Source organism: Odontomachus brunneus, unplaced genomic scaffold, assembly GCF_010583005.1.
Source record: "Odontomachus brunneus isolate Ranch 3 - 2012 unplaced genomic scaffold, Obru_v1 Obru_scaffold_024, whole genome shotgun sequence".
Classification (NCBI taxonomy): domain Eukaryota; kingdom Metazoa; phylum Arthropoda; class Insecta; order Hymenoptera; family Formicidae; genus Odontomachus; species Odontomachus brunneus.
In genome coordinates this window covers 823,318-842,384 of record NW_022639474.1, presented here as the reverse complement: position 1 = coordinate 842,384, position 19,067 = coordinate 823,318, and the positions used below count along the sequence as shown (strand labels likewise).

The 19,067-nt window shown below is 42.3% G+C and overlaps 1 protein-coding gene across 4 annotated transcripts in view; it reads right to left on the bottom strand.

Moving 5' to 3' along the window:
• LOC116842358 (cadherin-99C) overlaps positions 1–19,067 on the bottom strand; it is a 157,605-nt gene that overhangs the window by 43,651 nt on the left and 94,887 nt on the right. For all 4 annotated transcript variants that reach the window (XM_032811462.1, XM_032811465.1, XM_032811464.1 and 1 more), the window contains 2 exons: positions 8,127–8,202; positions 2,978–3,043 (listed from right to left, as the gene is read on the bottom strand). In XM_032811462.1, the coding sequence (XP_032667353.1) occupies positions 2,978–3,043; positions 8,127–8,202 (142 nt within the window). The remainder of the gene's footprint in view (positions 1–2,977; positions 3,044–8,126; positions 8,203–19,067) is intronic.

The window sequence follows — 19,067 nt, the reverse complement described above, 5'->3', positions numbered from 1 at the left end:
GAAAGTCGGCGCAGTTTAATTGCAAAGTACTCGTTGTTCTACTTTTCCGATATTACCATCCACTGATTTTTGTCCTCGAAAGATTTTTAAGCCTGCAATTATTTCCCTTCGAACGCCTCACGTAACCGTCCATACTCGCTAACTAGCATTGGATTTCTTAAAAAGAAATCCAATGCTTCTGACTATAAACTTAAGTCTTAAATTTATGTTCTGCTCGAGGGAGTCAGTAATGGTTTTTCGTTAAACACAATATATACGGGTAAATTAATCGACATAGAGGAAAAACCGTTCCTTCTTTGGGAGCGGAGCAGTCTCAGCTTCCGAAGGCAATTTGTTTCACGTTGCTACGGCTTTTCTACGTAGAGTTATCGACGAGCGGTGAATCGTTTGATGGAGACCGCGGCCCGTCAACAACGTCGCGCCTTCTCCCTGTTTTTTTTGGTCGCCTTGACGGAAAGGTGTTAAGTTCGTGACGGCGTGAGCGCACTACAATGTATTGTAGGCAAAAGACCTGACACCGCTCTCGGAAAAACGTCCCTATCTTGGCGAAAAATCGACGTATAAACGTAAAACAAACGACACTTTTCTCGGAATTGTGCGCAGCACGCGTCCATCGACGTCTCATGTGCTCTTATCATGACACATGTTCTCGTATAAGATCATACGCGGTATACGCGTTATATACGACGCTAGAATATATTTAAATGCGAAAATAAAGAACATTGGAAATTTTTTACTACATATAGTACGAAATTTAGTACATATCCTTTTCTAAAAATTCCGTTAGAAATGTCAAACATTTATTAAAATAGACAATGTGTGTGTGTGTGTGTATATATATGTTGGACATCTGTAATGAGATGTTTGGCTCACCCAAGAAAGTATAATCTTATTCTTAAAAGAATTGTCTTATAAATGACCTCAAGAAGATTTTTCCAAAACCAAAAGAAAAATACTAGTAGTATACTGTTATTTCTCTTCATTAGAAGAATTTCTCATTACAATTAATCAATAAAGAATATTTTATTAATAACAGTCTTAAAATACACCCATCACAATTTTGAGAAAAGTTCGTTATCATGCTCCGAAGAAGAATTTATTTTCTTTACAAGAATATCATAAAATTTTATCCAGGAAAATATTGGTCCAATTTCATGTAGTAAGTAAATTGAGTTCTTGTTTTACTTCAATATTCTTAATTAAAGTGCTGATCTTACTAGGATTACAGAAAGCAGCACCTTGCGATTAAAGTTCTCTTTTCTTAAAAAGTGTTAGAATATTTTTCTTTTAGTTCTAAAAGAATCTGCTCTTGAGGTCATATATATAAGAGAGAATTCTCTGTCAAGAATAAAATTACATTCTTTTGAGTGCACTACGGACCGTTAGCAGATAAAGGAATGCATGTAGATTAAGTTGGACCCGCTTTCATTTCCTCTCCAGTCTACAAAGTAACAGCCCTCTTTCGTATTTCAGAGTTGCTTCAATGCGACGGATTTATTACCATTCACTCTCGCGGGATACAATAAGTCATTTCCTCGTCAAAATAGTGCCGCCTTGAGAACCGCCCGCCAACAAAGACATCGTGCATTATGCATGCGGCAGACGAAGAGAGGCTGGACGAGATAGCTGTTCAGATTTGCGGGGTACAAGACGATTACGCGGGGATACCGTGCGGGAGTCGGCGCGCGAGCAGCGTGACTGGCTCGATTTCGATAGTCATCGGTCAGCTCCCACAACTGCGAAATGCGCCGTAACTTCCGCGTGATGGAACGTTGGAGTTGTGACACACATACACACGCGCGGTCTCGAAATCGGATTTATTCGCGAATACGTAACGACACCTTATCAACTCGCGCGATCGATACGGTCGATAATGCAATGTCGAGCGAATCGGATGATCCGCAACAAGCGAAGCGAGCGTGACTCGCGACATGGGGAGGAATAACGGTCAAATAATAGAAATAATAATAGGTGTGCTGCGTTTAGATAAAAGAATCAACAGGACAGAACTTTTCCCGCAATATTAATAGGCATTTTTTTCATTATATGAGAGCAACACACAAAGCTACTGTAAGGAGTGAAGAATGACGGTGATAACAACAGAAACAGTAATACCATAATGGCAATGAGTAAGAAACAATAAATTATTTTACTCGACGTTAGCCTCTGCCTCTTGGTGTTGTAAAATATAATCCACACAGTATAAATGTCTGAAAGACATCTTAGAGACGTCTGGAAAATATCCTTTTAGACGTCTTTAAGATGTCTTTAAGATATATTCTGGACATTTGTGCTGTCACGAGAATCTGCATATTCTATTAAAAATTCTAAAAGAACGCGCGACTGAAGTGAATCTTATGAATCTGTACACACAGAAAAATATCGTTCTACTACTGAGAAAAATAATTATTTAGTTTATTTTCCTTCTTTTGAATAATGGATATGTTCAATGAAGAATATTTTTTCTCTTGATGACAGTCTTAAAATATACTCATCACAAATTTATGAAAAGCTCATTATCATTTGCTCAAAAGAAGAATTTATTTTCTTTACAAGAACATCATAAAATTTTATCAAAAAAATATTGCTGCAACTCCATGTAGCAAACAAATCGAATTTTTGTTTAAATTCGATATTCCTAATTAAAGTGCTTATCTGATTAAAATTCAGAATGTGAATTTTGAATAAATTGACTTGTGATAGATTTACGATATACGAACTTATGAAGCACTCGAAACGAGTAACACTTGCTTGAATGCAATATTTATTTTTCTGTGTGTATACTCTATGAAAAATCCCAAAATACGTGTAAAACTGAATGAAATTTCATAGGCATTTACGCATTTATATCCGCGTCTCAGGCTCTCTCATTGACCCGGTTCTTCGCGAGTCGAGTGTCTGAGAGCCTTCAACCACTATTTAAATGAATGAAAATGCTAAGTAAGCATATGTAGCGAATTAGAAAGTCTACACTTACCATTTCCTCTGCTCTCCTCGATATCAAGGATGATGTTCGAGTGTCCCGATTCCACCTCGCACAAACCTGAAACAAATAAGCAAGATATTGTTGTGCTGAATTCGTCAAGAAACACGCGGACGGACGATTCGCGCTTACGATCTCACGACAAGCCGCGGGGATCAGCGTGTGCACCTGACGCGCCACTTCCGCGTCTCGTCTTCTATTTTCAAAGCCGGCCAGCACGCCCGCGCACTCGCGAGCAGGTGCGAGAAATCCGCTCGGCCAGGAACGTGACGCGCAAAACGCTCGCATTAGGGGGAAAGAGATTACGGCATCGTGCGAGCGTGCATCCCGACGTGCGCCAGCTGTTACGAGGGACCGGTCGACGGACAATTTTGTCGCGTCTCGGCGGCCAGACGAATTAATCGGATTGCACGCTTAACGAACACGCGGGCCTAATTACTGACGCGTCCGTTACCGATGCGATACGCGAATGCGTTGCATCGCCGAGTGATTTATAGCGTAATGCGATAGTTACTTCGCGCTTTAAACGCATCTCCCTCTTCCTCTCCCCTCGCTCTCACCGTTTTAATACTCTCTATTACGGCGGTTAAATAATTGAGTTGAATGAAAGAGAGCTCGCCCCGGCATGTTCCGCCGAAATTCGCTGCATTATTCATTCTACAATCGCTACAATCGCTACAATCGTGCTATAATTATGCAAGAATGATCCATATGAAGTACATTTCGAGAAAAATGAAGATGAGATCATCTGATCAGAATGCGGTCAACGGTGCATTCTCTTCAGCAATGATGTTGAGATGTTGAGGACTTGGCGGAGAGCGTCCGTGTTTTCTCGAGTGACACTGGAGATTTCACTGTGTTTATTTTATCGAGGGGAAAGCTTCCTTAATAATTTACCGGGACGCAGCGGCGCATCTCTCATAGTGTTCTCACTTGATGCCGGGGTCGCGCACAGAGTCTTGACGCGAAAAGACAAAAGGTACGACGCTCGCGAGAGAAGGTGCGCGTGCCTGTAGCAACGATCTTCCCGTGAAAGGTTAACGTCGAACTAATAGTCACGAGGAGATGCGCCGCGTCTTGCTAGAAAAAAAAACAGCCGATTGTACAACGCTACACACGACATTTGCCTTCTGCTCGTACGCTTTACCCACTTCGCGTTGGGCGCCATGTTCGTACGTGACTTTCGTTGCTGAAGATTGAATTCGAAGAGAGACGAGAAAATCCACGTAAGATCAATATCTTAAGTAACAACTCTCTCTCACTCTCTCTTTCTATGGTCTCGAAAAATTGCAATCTTTATTGATAATTTTCTACTGATGAAAAAAGGCCTGCGAAATTAACACACCAAAGTGTGAATTTTTACAAGAGTGACATGAGATTCATTTGTCCATAATTGTCCATAAATAGTTCCGCTTTGTTCACTCCTTTTACCAAATAATATAAATACGTAAAAAAATTGCACTAATATATAATTGCACTAATATTTTTACAAGCATCCCTAAGCTTTCCTTCAAATTACATACTAGTATTGAACAGAATTATTTATGAACAAAATGAACAAATGTCATGCCGATTTTGTAAAAATTTACACTTCAGAGAATCTTTTGGTTCCAGAGGAACCCCGTTGAGGCGATACCCAAGAGAATTCTTGTAAGAATCAGATAACATTTTAAGGGTAAATTGGAGTCCTTGCGTCTATGTGTGTATTTACTGTTCAGCTTGTTCACGAATCGCGAGCAAGATTCTTGGCATGCGTTGTATTTCGCTTCAGACATTCATGCGCGTCCGTACCGCTGTGCTCTGTCAACCGAGTGCAATTAGTCGAGTAATTTGCGATCCAGGGTTCAAGTAATTCAGTTCGCACGACCTCCTCGGTGAGTGTCGCGCGTTCCGTTGCGTATTGCTGCGCTGCGAAATTCGCGCGATTCCCGCGCGAACATTCGTCATAGTCCGGCCGGGCGCGACATTCCGAGCCCTCGTAAAGCCCCTTGCGTAAATCTCACGAGACGGTGCACCACTAACACAGCTGTATCCCGATCATTTCTTCCCGCATAGAAAGCGGCCGCGGCGTTAGAAAGTGCATATTGCAGAAACGGTTCGTCGTGTCGAGATCGCGCGACCCATATTTCCCATCCGCGCTCACACGGCCGACGTATCGGAGAGCTTCGAGCTGAAGCGAGTATATTATTTCGTCAAGTTGCGCCGCGACCCGCTGATCCTGCTGATCGAACATCCGCGTCTCGCGACCTCGTGCGATTTGTTCCGTTTCCTCGGCGCGCCTCTCTCATCCACGTTGGTTCACGCACAAAAGTGCGCAAACGTCTCGCGCGACTCTGTGATTTGAAACAATATTGCGAAATGCAGGGTAAAGAGACATGGGGGTCTGACAGCGTGCCGTTAATGGCTTTTGACCACATGTGATAGCCGGTGCACACATATACACGCGATCACGAATATCGAGATTGGTGTCGTGGGAATCGATGCTGAAAGTCACAGGCGGTGCTCCCGCCGGCAACTTTTCAGCACGAAATCCATTATCGAGAAAATTCCGCTGTATCTACACATATCGGCGAAAGTTTCGCACTATCTGGATTTCCGTAAAGCCGCACGTGCATCATTTCACAAAGGGAGGAGCGATCTGCAGCGATCTAAGCTAAAGCGAAAGTTCATGGCGCCCCTTTGTACCTATCGATGAAAGATTGCAAAACAACGTCCGAAGTCAAGTGACGGCAAGAATAGCGCGGGTTGTTTCGATTTTGCGCGAGAGTTACGAGAGAAGTACGTTTGTAGAGAACAAATCTCTCATTGGCGTGGCGAATTGCACGAAGGTAGAGATTACTCGCGCGTGGAAAAGTGCTCGTGGTAATAATAATCGTTCCGTCGTTTATTATCGCGCGTTTTTCGCGTTACCGCGAGTAAAATCCTCGGTCCCGCTGTGAGTCACGTTTCTCCGCTTTAAACCCCCGCTTTGAAACAGCGCAAAAATCACGACGATATTTTCAATACATGTTTTACTTGACAGAAGCCAAAATTTAATACTACATTAATTCTACAAATTCCGTGGAAGAATCAGTGGAAAATAGAACGCTACACACAGAAAAAATATTATTTTACTGAAAATTTTGAGAGAAGTGATTTAAAAATTTATCGTCTTTACAAGAATATTTTAAAACTTTATAAAAAAAAAGTTGGTTTAACTCTATGTAGCCGGCAAATCTAATCTCTTCTTCTTTGAAATAATGATTATCTTCAAAGAATATAAAGAAGAAATATTATGAAGAAATATTCTTCACATATAAAAGAATATTTTCTTGATAATAGTTTTAAAATATATTTATCAAAAATTTTAGAAAAGCTCATTATATAAAAGTTATCCTTTTTACAAAAGTATTTTAAAACTTTATCAACAAAAAAGTTGGTTTGTCTCTATGTAGCCAACAAATTGAAATTCTGGTTTAATATTCTCGATTTAACTACTATGTGATTTAACTTACCAGGATTTAGAATGTATCTAGATTAAATTTGATTCTTACAACAGATTTGTGGACATATAAACTTATGAAATACTTGAAACGAAGCACATTTACTTGAATGCAGTATATATTTCGCTGTGTGTACGCACGCTATTGTCCTACCTTGATGTTACAAATGATTAATGTGGGTAAAAGGAAGAATTACACCGCGTCATTGCTTCGCGTTCACATTAAGGTAACTCGCACAAACAAGATATTCGTGAGTTTCACATGAAAGATAGTCGCCGAGATGTAATTTGTAATTAATTGACTAAGACTTAGTCGACTTTTTATTCTCCCTTTCGCACGTCCCAGTGCTCAGCAATGATGCGTTAGACTATGAGCCGGCTCTTTGCGTGTGCACGCGTGCAAGTTAATTAATGAAGTCTTCTTTCCTCACGTTACGCTCGTGCAACGACGGAAGGTCATTTCCCGTTTCTGCGGGAAACGCGTATTCGTCGGCCGTTGTCAGGTGCGCGAGCACGCTTAAAATTTAATTACGCAACGGTGGTTGGTAAGGCAGACGCGGCATGAATAACAATGTGCGTCTAACGCGCGTGATGCACAATGTGCAACGGTTCGCGGTTCGACAGAGTATGAAAGCCACCGGGAAAGCTCACACCTCCGCGCGTGCCGTTAATCCGCGTGTTTATGCGACGACAACGATAAAACACGACTGCCTATCAGTTGTGACGTAAGTAATTGGCAATCAGCCACGATAGATTTACGCGCGCGCGCGCGTGTGTGTGTACGTGGGAAACCGCACGGCCGTGCGCACTCTTACGCTCGAGTCGCGTTTTATTTCGTTAGACGAAACATTTCCGCGTCAAGGGGTGATTTTCTGAGCACGTTGAATGCCGTGACGGTCATCGCAGACGGACACTATCTCCTTGTCCACAACCTTGCTTTAATTCCTAAGCTTTAAGAAGTTGACTAACCATAGTTGATTATTTTTAAAATATTCGACTATAGTTGGTCAATTTATTACGGCTTAAAGATTGAAACAAAGTTGTGGACAAGGGATATGATATCACTGCGTTGCCATTTAAGGGGATGCTGGAGTCGAAATCGATAGAATATTGACTTTTTTCTGCAAAGTTTACGTTGCATTGACTGTGCAAAATATAAATACTTTTACACGATAAGAATATATGCGAGCATGAATTGGAGCATTGCTTGATAAAACGATAAGAAATTTCGAAGTTAACATTTCTAGTAAATTAGTCCGTCAGACATTATCAGTTAGAGTAAATATGCAGTTGGTACAAAAGATCTGTATGCGACGTATCCTTTGCTTGATTTTAAAATCTCTCATGAGAGCGTAGAACAGGATTGAAAACAAAAGTTCTATACCATTTTTTGCGATATTCGCATCAACTCTATCGAGATATTAGTTAAAGAAAATTTGTAAATAATGACGCTCGATATGGTAGATGAGCTGTAATAACGACATACGGCCAATAGGGAGCCAATAGAAAGAAGTAAAATATGTATGCATTGCAAACTGCATTTCTTGATAGTACTTTTGATATTTTGTTTATCAATGAAGCTTTCATATAAGCGCGTTCATATAGTTAATGTGCCAGCGAGGCACGGAAATAACGGAAAAAAACAATCGCAAAATTACTCACCGACTTTGGAGTGAGCGCCCCGAAGATGTAAAATTAAGCACAGCAAGCACCAGAACCAGTATATCGTTGTTCTTGCCTGGAAAAAAAAGAGCATCGATTAATCGCGATCTTCATCGATACAGCAATTACAACGCGTGCACATAACCGGACGAGAGAAGCGCAGATTACGAATTAAATTACGAGACCGCGAAGAGCTTCGCTCGCAATCAGTCGCGCCTGGCGAGTTTCATCCGCCAGAACGAACATGCTATTCATAAGCCACGCTCTTAACCGCCATCGCTCACAGCGATCCTTAGCGACTTAAAGCAGTAGGCACTTCGCTAAAACATCACGAAGCGCACTACACGTACTTTCCACAAACTCGCGCTAAGTTCAGTGCGTATTACGCGACTCGACTATGCGCGCAGCTTGTAATGACAAATAGCCCCATCGCTCTTCTAAACGAGTATCTTATAACTCGTTGACTAAACGTGAAGGAAGTGTGCTTCGATCGAAATTAACGTTTTCTTTCGTATCAATTCTCTCTCGTTACTAAAAACTTCTAATTTCCGACTAATCCCGACTAATCGGAAATAAATCAAGATGAAGCAAAAAAAAAAAAATATATATATATATATATATGTGTGTGTTGATAATTGAGATGGTGCCCAAAATTAACTTGTCTTTGCATACATTGAGAGAAATATTCGAAAACTTATATTTGTAAGATATAAAGTTTATCTCTGTGAATAAACTTTACATCCCATAAAGAAATTTTGAAGATTTTTTTCTCAGTGTGTGTACAAAGAATGCGAAGTCTTTGAAGACTTACGAAAACTGTAGAGACTAAAAAGCTAACGCATTTCTGAAGCGAGGAATAAAATACTCGTGAAAGTTCGCGATCGGTCGACACTTGGTAATGCGAGCCGTTTACGTGAACTCCGATATTATATTTCAGGGTGCGATTATCGTGCGGATAACGAGGAATATGCTGGGACAACGCACAGGACGCGGCCAGGAGCTTAACGGGGGCGCATCCTCTCTTTCTTTCTCTCTACCTTTTTCACTTTCACTCTCTCGCTCTCGCGTGTACAGGGGCGTATGGAAGATCTCGAGAAGAGCGAGGAGAGTGGAGGATCGATAGCGCAGGCGGCTCTGTGAGGCCTTATGCTAATGCGCTATCGATGCACCGTGTGTAATAAGGCTATGCGCCAGCGCGAATGAAATGCCGAACGAAGGGAAACAATGTTATCGGCGTCGCGTGATCTCGGGCCGCGCCGCTCTTGGACCCGCGTTCCTGGATTCGCGCTCATCCGGGCCCCGCCGGCGTTTCTCACCTGAACACGCGTGTGCTCATCAGCGCGCGTAAAGTACAATGCTTTCTACCCCTGGACCCGCGTCCTTTCGCGAGGAAGAGAGAGGAAGAGAGACGCGCCATCCGCGCGCGTAAAGATCCGCGGATTCTGCATGCGGGAACATTTGTTACGAGAATCTTCGAACGATCCACCAGAATGTTTGCATGCATCAACCTTCGGTTTTAACAATTACATTTGTGATTTTGTATATAATGATTGATTAATTATGATGATTGATTTACCGATTATTTTAGTTAAAGAAAATTTTCATCGATTAATGTGTCCAACACTGATTAATTATGATGATTGATTTACCGATTATTTTAGTTAAAGAAAATTTTCATCGATTAATGTGTCCAACACTGATTAATTATGATGATTGATTTACCGATTATTTTAGTTAAAGAAAATTTTTATCGACTAATGTGTCCAACACTACCGACGGTAAGGTTAGTTCTTTTGCCTCAATATTATTGAGCGATATCGTCTTGCATAAGCCTGAATAAAGCACTTCGCCGTACTTCGTTTTAATCCGTTAAAATCGAATTTTCGTATATTTTAATCGCGTAATACATAGACGAAAGTTCTCTTTATCTACAAGTTACAGATATACGAGGAAATTTATCGTGAAATTTGAAAGAGCATTAATAATACTCTATATTTCACGAGATGCTCCAATTTCACTCTGTTAACACGCATTCGCTGACTGCCTCGTAACGTGTAACCGAGAACGATAATGCGTTCGTGCTTGCACCAAGTAACGTACGCGGCTATGATTTCACGTGGCGTAATGGAGAAAAATCGGAGACAGAGATAGGGAGAATTGTATGAGCCTCTGTATGAGAGTTCCGCATGGCGAGGATCTCGCGTGTACCTCGCCAGATCGTGCAGTCACCTCGCGTTCAAATTAGGCTATCGGCTTGAACGTCGTCCGCGCAAACGTGTCTCGCATGTACAAGAGCCTCCTATGGTAACACATGATCGCGTGTTCGCGCTTTTTGCTCGCGCTAAATTATTTCGAAATATTTGGCCCGCCTGTTTAAGATGAGACACCCTGTATATATTAGATCAGGATTTATCGTAGCAAATATTTCGCATGAAAATTAATTCAGACAAGAGACAAACGATAGAGTTATTCACGACTATCTCTAACCCTTTATTTGGCAAATCTAAAAAATTTAAGGAACAGAATTTCTGAGTGTTCAAATGAAGTAAATCATATTCTTTGAATGTAGTTATATTGTTTCAAAAATTCAGTTTGCTTTTACTATCCAGAGTCGAGCCAGCTTTTTCTTTGACAAAGTCTTATAATACTTTTGCGAAGAAAATAAATTTTTCTTTCGAATACACGATAATGAACTCCTCCAAGTTCTATGTGCAAGAACGATGAATGCGTAACGCACTTATTTAGCACTATTACTGAGCAACATTGCCAAATAGAGTTGAGAAACAGAGATGAACATGTGGCAAGCGAGAGCCACTTCTGAATCGTCCTGTACAAGTGCGGGTAGAGCATGCGGGCAACAAGAAAGGCTATCCTGCGAATACCATGACCGCAGGAACAGTACCCCGTCGACCCCATACATAGGTATACGTCGCGGAAGACCATTCACCAAACTTTTTCTCGCGGTTTCCTTTCGAAACGCATTTACGAAAGCGCTACGACGAGACGGCCGTCTAGAGAGTCAAAGAGGATGCCGTAATTGATGTAACGAGCAGCAACTCCATTCACCGCGCTGGATAAGTAGGAGAGCGATTCGCGTTCCGTTCGAGTTGCGCGCCTTACGCGCAGATTTTACGCCGGAGAGCCCGTTTCCACGTTCGATAATTTGGCGCCTCGATCTTCGTCTCTTCGGGGCTCGTTCTTCCCGCAACGCGTTCGACAGGGTGGCGGCGGCGGCGTTACGTACGAGCGATCGGCCGTTTTAGAACGGAAATTTTATCGGTCCACCGTGGTTCTCTCGCGTATTAGATAATTAACGTCGCGGCGGAAGCAGTAACGCGATGACGAACGAGACAAGATAACCAGGCGCATTCACTTTCTCATGATTTACCGAGGCCTAAGTGGCGTTGAAAATATGTTACGGAGCGGCCGGTGCACGGCTACGTATCAATTATCGCCGCGGTTTCCGAATTTATCGTTGAGCGGCTCTCTATCCAACTGGAGTTATTCGCCGGCACGCTCGACATTACGTATATAACGGAGGTATTTGAGATATTTCACCCATAAGCGTCAGTGGATTTGCTAAACGCAGCAAATTTGCCATAAGCATGTGCATATCATATATCTGATAGCAGCCCTGAAGGCCCGTGACTGATAATTCCGCGCGCAATCGGATGTTAAAGATGGAGCAGGATTACGAGTAATTAATTACTTTTTTAATTAATTACCGTGCTTAACCGACGATCGGTATAAGCCAATTCGATTGAAAGCTGGAGAGTTTAATTGACAATCGATTTCGACAAATAAAATCAAAAACTATTTGACTAATTATTGATTTCAACGAGTTCAATTAAAGACCGTTCAATCGACAATTAATATGAGAGAAGAGAATTAAAATTCATTTAATTAATAATTGAACTTGGTAAATTTGATTGAGGACTGTTCTATCCACAATTAAACGGTCCTTAATCCCTTTATAGCAATCGTCAATAAAACAGTCTTTAATTGAATTTGTTGAATTGTGAGTGAAACATTATTCGATTTATTTTGTGGAATCAACCGCCAATCAGTCGAATTAAAACATATTTATTTAAATTGATTGCTGAATTGAGAAAAATTCGATTGATATTTTTACAATTTTTATGTGCTATTGATAATTAAGACCTTTGATGAGAGTGAAGGAAAGAAGGGAGAAATATATCGAAGCGTGCGACTTTCAGTAGCTCAGGTGATAGAATAGTCATCTGGATAATGAAAAATTCTGGGTTCGATTCCCGGCTCAGTTTATAACATGTCCGATGTATCTTTTCTCATTTCTTCTGCAACTTCTTACAAGTTGCTTCAGCAAATCAACTTGTACTGTGAAAATAAGAGATTGAGTTGTATATGAGTTGATTTACAAGTTTGAGGTGGAGTTAGTCGGGGAAGGTTTGAAAGTATAACGGTGAGACATCATACAAATGTGTAACTAATTCCCTGGGGCTACCGGAAGAAGATAGATCTCGCGGGAAAGAACACTTCCGCGTGAGAAACCAGAAGTGGAACCGTGTCGTTAGCCTTCGCGCTTGTGTACTGCAAAGTCTGAAGCCGAGCGTGATCTCCCCGAAGTAAGTCGGGTCACGCGAGGACCGGAGGAAAGTTTCTATCGAGACAAGAGACTCTTACTCGTGCTGTTCAGCTCTCAGTGTGCCTTAACATTTACTTTTCTGTCTAAGAGACTTGGGCGTATCGGACCGGAATATATCGAGATCGGACTACGCCCGTATCTGACGCGACATTCATTTCCATTATGCGGCACATTAATTACGATATGCCTTCCATGAGGTATTATCCCGATTTCCTGGACGGTAATAGCTGAAACAGCGAGTTGCCATTTGAATACGGTGACACGATTGCAATATGCACGGGGAGTATTTTGTAGTAAAAATTACTGTAAGATTTTGTAACCGCGAGGAATAGGTCGACATTCTGCAGTAATTCATTATCTTTTCGTTTCATATGTGCTACTTATATTTTAGAAACTGATAATGTGCTATTAAAACACTTGCTATGTTTTTAGCGAAATCCGCTGCATTTCTAACGAAATTTACTATGTTTCTCAGCAAGATAAACCTTGCTGACAGTCTATTTCTGGACTACTAGAAGCATAGTAAAATTGTAAAAGATTGATATAAGAGGAAACTATAATTCTCTCTGTGTAATTGCTTAAATATCATCATTATACTACAAAATAGTCGTCACGTTTAGTCACTTACTTGTCTCTCTTCTCACACGGTAATTAAGAGAATTAAAGTATAGACTTGAGTCTTGTATGCGAGCTGTCTGTATACGAAGGTATTCATATCTACTTAAACTTGCATTTGTCAAATTCTGTATTTCGCTTGCGAGATTACATGCCCCTTCATTCAGGTCGTAAATCGCGTCCAAAACCGTAAATTACATTCTTGCCGAGTTTGTCCTCGAAAGTGGAGATAAGGAATCTCGATTCGGAGTCGCAAACTATCGTGTACCAGAAAATTATACGAATTAGAACGCTATTAATTTACATTGCGCTTATGTTGATTTTACGTTCAACGCCAAATGGCGTAACAAACGTCTGTCATTGATCTGAGATAACAATGTTCCCGGAAACACGTTACCCGAGTCGGCGGTACAAGTCAGGAACTACACGCTGACGCTTACCCGTCACGTATTTCCACAACGACTGAATTACTTCACTTTCCACTATCTGCCTTATTAATCGCGAAAGTGCAGTCGTGTCTCAGTCCGGTGCTATCTAAGTCGGAAGTAAATCTGCGCTCACGGTAGGACGTTGTGAAACGCCGATGGTCGGCTCCTAGGTGTCGAATGTCCCGACATAGCACATATGCATACATGCAATACGACGATATGCAACGAAGAGTTCTTAATATTATCCTTTATAAAGTAGAATTTTCCTTTATAAATTTAGATAGGAATACTCTTTTTTGAAGATATATTGGGAGTACAAATAAGTCTCCGTCGTTAGACAAAAGATGGCCTCACCAGTAAGTTATGGTTGAAATTGTCAGATGTAAAACGTCATATCGTAAGGTTGGACATCTGGCAACACCATAACCTTGAAATATTAGCGATTTTCTATCAGCATCACATAATTTTTTTCGTGCGAAAATATCGAGTTTTGAGCCGAATAAGCGTCATTTGCGGCAACTTTTGATTTACTTCTTTAATTTGAAGAAATCTGCAGCTGAGGCGCATCGATTGTTTGTAGAAGCATATGATGAGGCTGCTTTAAGTGAGAGAAGTTGTCGTGAGTGGTTTCAAAAGTTTAAGAACGGTGAGTTTGACGTCGAAGACAAAGAACGTAGCGGAAGGCCGAAAGTGTACGAAGACGCGGAATTGGAAGCATTATTGGAGGAAGATTCGTGCCAAACGTAAGAACTTGCACTTATATTAGGAGTGACTCAACAAGCAATTTCACATCGTTTAAAATCGTTGGGAATGATTCAAAAGCAAGGAAATTGGGTTCCATATGAACTGAAGCCGAGAAACGTTAAACGCCGATTTTGCACATGTGAAATGCTGCTTGCTAGGCATAAACGAAAGGGTTTTTTGCATTGTGATAGTCACTGGTGATGAAAAGTGGATCCACTACGATAACCCAAAGAAGAGGAAATCATGGGGACCACGTGGTCATGCTTCAACATCAACAGCCAAGCCGAATATTCATGGAAAAAAACTCATGTTGTGTATTTGGTGGGATCAGCTTGGTGTCGTGTATTATGAGTTGCTCAAACCGAACGAAACCATTACTGGGGCTCTCTACTGAACACAATTGATGAGATTGAGCCGAGCACTCAAGGAAAAACGCGCCCACTACTACTCCAGACACGACAAAATTATTCTCCTGCATGATAATGCTTGTCCACATGTTGCGGCGCCGGTCAAAACCTATTTGGAAACACTCGATTGGGAAGTTTTACCCCACCCGCCGTATTCACCAGACATTGCTCCCTCTGAATATCACTAGTTTCGATCGATGACGCACGACCTGTCTGAGCAGCACTTCACATTATATGAAGATACCAAAAATTGGGTCGATTCGTGGATAGCCTCAAAAGATGAAGCGTTATAAAGATGACGCGGTATCCGTATGCTGCCAGAAAGATGGGAAAAAGTAGTGGCTAGCGATGGACAATACTTTGAATAAAACATAAGGTACCGTTCTTTCACAATAAATGCCCAATTTTTGATAAAAAAACGGCGGAAACTTTTTTGTACTCCCAATATAAACATTTCTAAAGAAACCAACTCTTGTCACCTGTACATGTTTCACTATTTAGCACAGTCCACTTGAATTTAACTCGAAGATATGTTGGGAAACAGGCAACAAATAGAATTTTCGTTGAAGTCGGCGTGGATATGAGCGTAACGCGCGTAATCTTTCGATACGTACACATCGGGCGTCGCCGAACTGGTCAACGGTTATCGACAATTGTGCAACATTGTGCTGCACATTGTGAGACGATACGAGAGTGCAATGCGTTGCTTTTTTTACGAGACAGTCGTTTCATCGCCGGCCCGAGCGCACAAAGTTTTGCAAATGCGGACGAGGTTTGCCATCTTCGCGGATATTAGCACTGGTGTAACGTATCGCCCTAACCGAGTGTGCAGGATGTATACGTGAGTCAGTTTCGCCGTAGCGTCAGGATGCACCTGCCTTTCGACGTCGGGCCTCCGCGCTGCGCTACCCCTCTTCCGTTTCGAACGCGCGTCGCCTCCAGCAGGGGTTGAGAGCAAAACGAGACGGGAACGACGAAATTAACCGGGACTTTTGTGGCAGCGCAAATGACTGCTACTCAAGATTCACTCTTTTCCGTTCGTTTAACACGTTAACAAGTTACGTTAACACGGAAACAAGTAATGCCGGTCTTTCACCATTGTCTCACTCTTATCGATTCAATCGAGTCATTCTCGCTCGTTGATTCTGCAAAATCATGCTGCTTTGTTCATATTAATTTGACATGTTAATTTGACAGTTGGAAATTGACAGAGTGTGTGCCAAACTCTTGCCCATATTTCTCAATATTTAAATTTCCGTTTTCTTGCCTCTACTATATTCAAACATTGCCTGAGCCTTTTGGATCTCTACAGCTCAGAGAGATGTGCGAGTAGCCAGCATTCGATTTAGAAACGGCGACCGTCCTTTTTCTTGAGAAACACCGGTGGGAAGGTATTCCGGATATTATATGTAACGTACAATGACACAAACGAGAAAACAGACCTCAACCGGTTTCGTAGAAACGAAAAAGACGTGTCTGCCGCGTCGGGAAAGAAAGAGACGAAAATGAAATATACGCCGTTTTCGCTCTCATTGGATACGAACGAGGCATTTTTCATTGTTAATCCCCCCAGTTATAAAGAACGATTGCCGAGCGCGGTGCACAAGCTGGCTACGGGGACGCGGTATTTCTGAATTAAAATGATGTCCCCGGCAAAGAGAGAGAGAGAGGGAGAGCGAGCGAGCGAGAAGGCAGCCTGCACTTATCGTCCGACGTGGATTATTGCGCACAAATGTCGTAGCTAACGTGCATGCGCGCTCGCCGAGACGCATCGCTTTGTGCCGCTAATAAAAGTGGCGAAGTTAATAAACTACGCTCGTTGAAGGCACGCCGCAGCGTCTCTCTCTCTCCTCGCGCAAGGATTTCCTTCTTTATTTCCTAACCCGCGTTCCCGAGCGCTCCTACGTCCGCGGTGAGATAATGACCGGCTTAAGCGTGCCGTAATGCAATTAATTAAAAAGATGCCGCGCCGTTCTTGAAATACCCGTAATATCACGATTATTCGCGAACAGAATGAGATGATATATGTATGTATTGTCTGTCAGAGGATTTTGCTCCACGCGGTCGCGATAAAATGGATAGTTTTAATTGATAATCGTGACTGAGATGACACAGGATAACGCAAATAGCCATACGCGATACAGATGTCATCACGCCCGTTGCCATAACACGAACATTTCAAAGTGCGAACGTCAATGCCAAAGGCGTCTCGTCCGCGTTACGCACCTGTCATGTGCTTCTCATCTTCTCGGCCACAAATAAATATTCCGTTTTCCTCGGCGTGCTTGGAAAACCGTCGTCGACTCTTCCATCGAGATTCCCCGATACCAGGATACGTCACCTGGTTGAACGGCGAACGATGGCGGTCGAATGGAAGAGACATCCCTGATTATTTATTGCTCATTATAATACGGTTGAGCGCTTTGAGAGCTGTCCCGCCAACCGGAGAATCGGCAGCTGCGATTGAGATGCGGATAAGATCGTGCAGCCACCGCCTACAATTTATAAAGTCCCGCGCAGCCGATACCCGCGCTTCTCGTCCCAGCCTCGGGGAACACTCGGCTGCTGAACGTGTACAGGCTGCGAACGCGAGATCAAGCAAGAAGAATAAATGGAATGAGAAAAAACAAAGAGAGAGAGAGAGAGAGAGAGAGAGAGAAAGAGAGAGATCTGGGTGATTCTAAACCCGAAAGCGAAACCTCGCACGCTACCGATCGCTCCGACTTGGTTCTCTCCCGACATTTCCGCAGAAAAAAAGAAATCTAATTGGTCGTTCTGATTCAATTAGATACATGCCGCGATACAGAACGCTAGTGCCGCGTATTTCTTGCCCACTCGATCGCCTCGAAAAGTCGGGTCACGCGAGAAAAATTCCGCACACCTTTCACTCGCGACGCCGAAGCCGTGCCGATCCCAGAGGATCGCGAACGGGAATGTACACATTGGAGCAGAAGCTCGATTGAACGGAAACTAACCGTTAATTTACTTAGAATCTGAAACGGATCCTCGACGTACCCGCTGATACGGCGGCAAGACAAGCTCTCAGCCCGTAATCTGACGAAACAGAAGTAGATCGATCGGATGGTTACGCAAGCATGAAAAATGATCGCTTTCGTTGGAGCAAAAGGAAGATCGATCATTGCGTCAGGAACTCATGTAGTGTTTTATGCGCGACAATTGGCGCCGGGGCGAAAGGACGAGGAAACGCGACGCGCAAGAGGGTGAAGCAAACGCCGAATCGCCGGTCGCGGCGCGGTTTTATAAGCCGTAATTAAATCAGCGCCAGTGATTTATGTGATTCCCACCAGCGAGGCAAAAGCTGCGAATCATTCTCAATTAGTGTCTGTCGGCGTCATTTATCAATGAAACAGGGAGAAAGCAATTTTGCGTCTGTCGGTACTCATCGTTCATCCGGAGGGGGATCGGAAAGTGTCATTAATAACGCATCTAAGGGAAAGTTCGTCTGGTGCACGCGGAAGGCACTGGGTTGATCCGTAAGTGCGCGGGGATCTTTAAACAAAATAGAGATGCACTTTTATTCTTGTCGAAAACGATTTTAATTGACAATATGTGCGTCGCTCTGTTCGACAATGTTTGTCTTGCCGCCCGTCACGTAATCTCGTAATTACCCTCTTAAAATTCTTATGTTTTTCTAGCGAAGAAACCTTCCAAGTGATTTCTCACATTTCCTAGGCCCATGTTAAGTTACCGTGTTTAGTTGCCGCCTGAAACTTGTTTTATATGAGACACTCAGTTTTTTGTTCAGAGTTAAATCCAAATTGTTCAGTTGAATTATATATCTGTATAACTCTGTCTGTATAAATTTATCTTTCTTGCACTCAACTTTTATTAATCCCTTTCTTAATAAGTTTCTTATTGTCAGTCTCAGAGCCTTTTAATTTAGATTAACAACTGTATTTCTTCAAACGCATTGTATTTGTGCAATTGCGAACTGAGAAACTTTTATCTAACTCTGAACTCAAATCTGAAGATCTCACTTGAGAGCAATGTCAAGTAACGTCTATTAATACGGGCGAAGCCTAAAGAAGCGAAGTTTATGGAAATATCTTCTTAATATTAAGATACAAATGCCAACCAGACAAAAATTCGCGCGAACTTATGG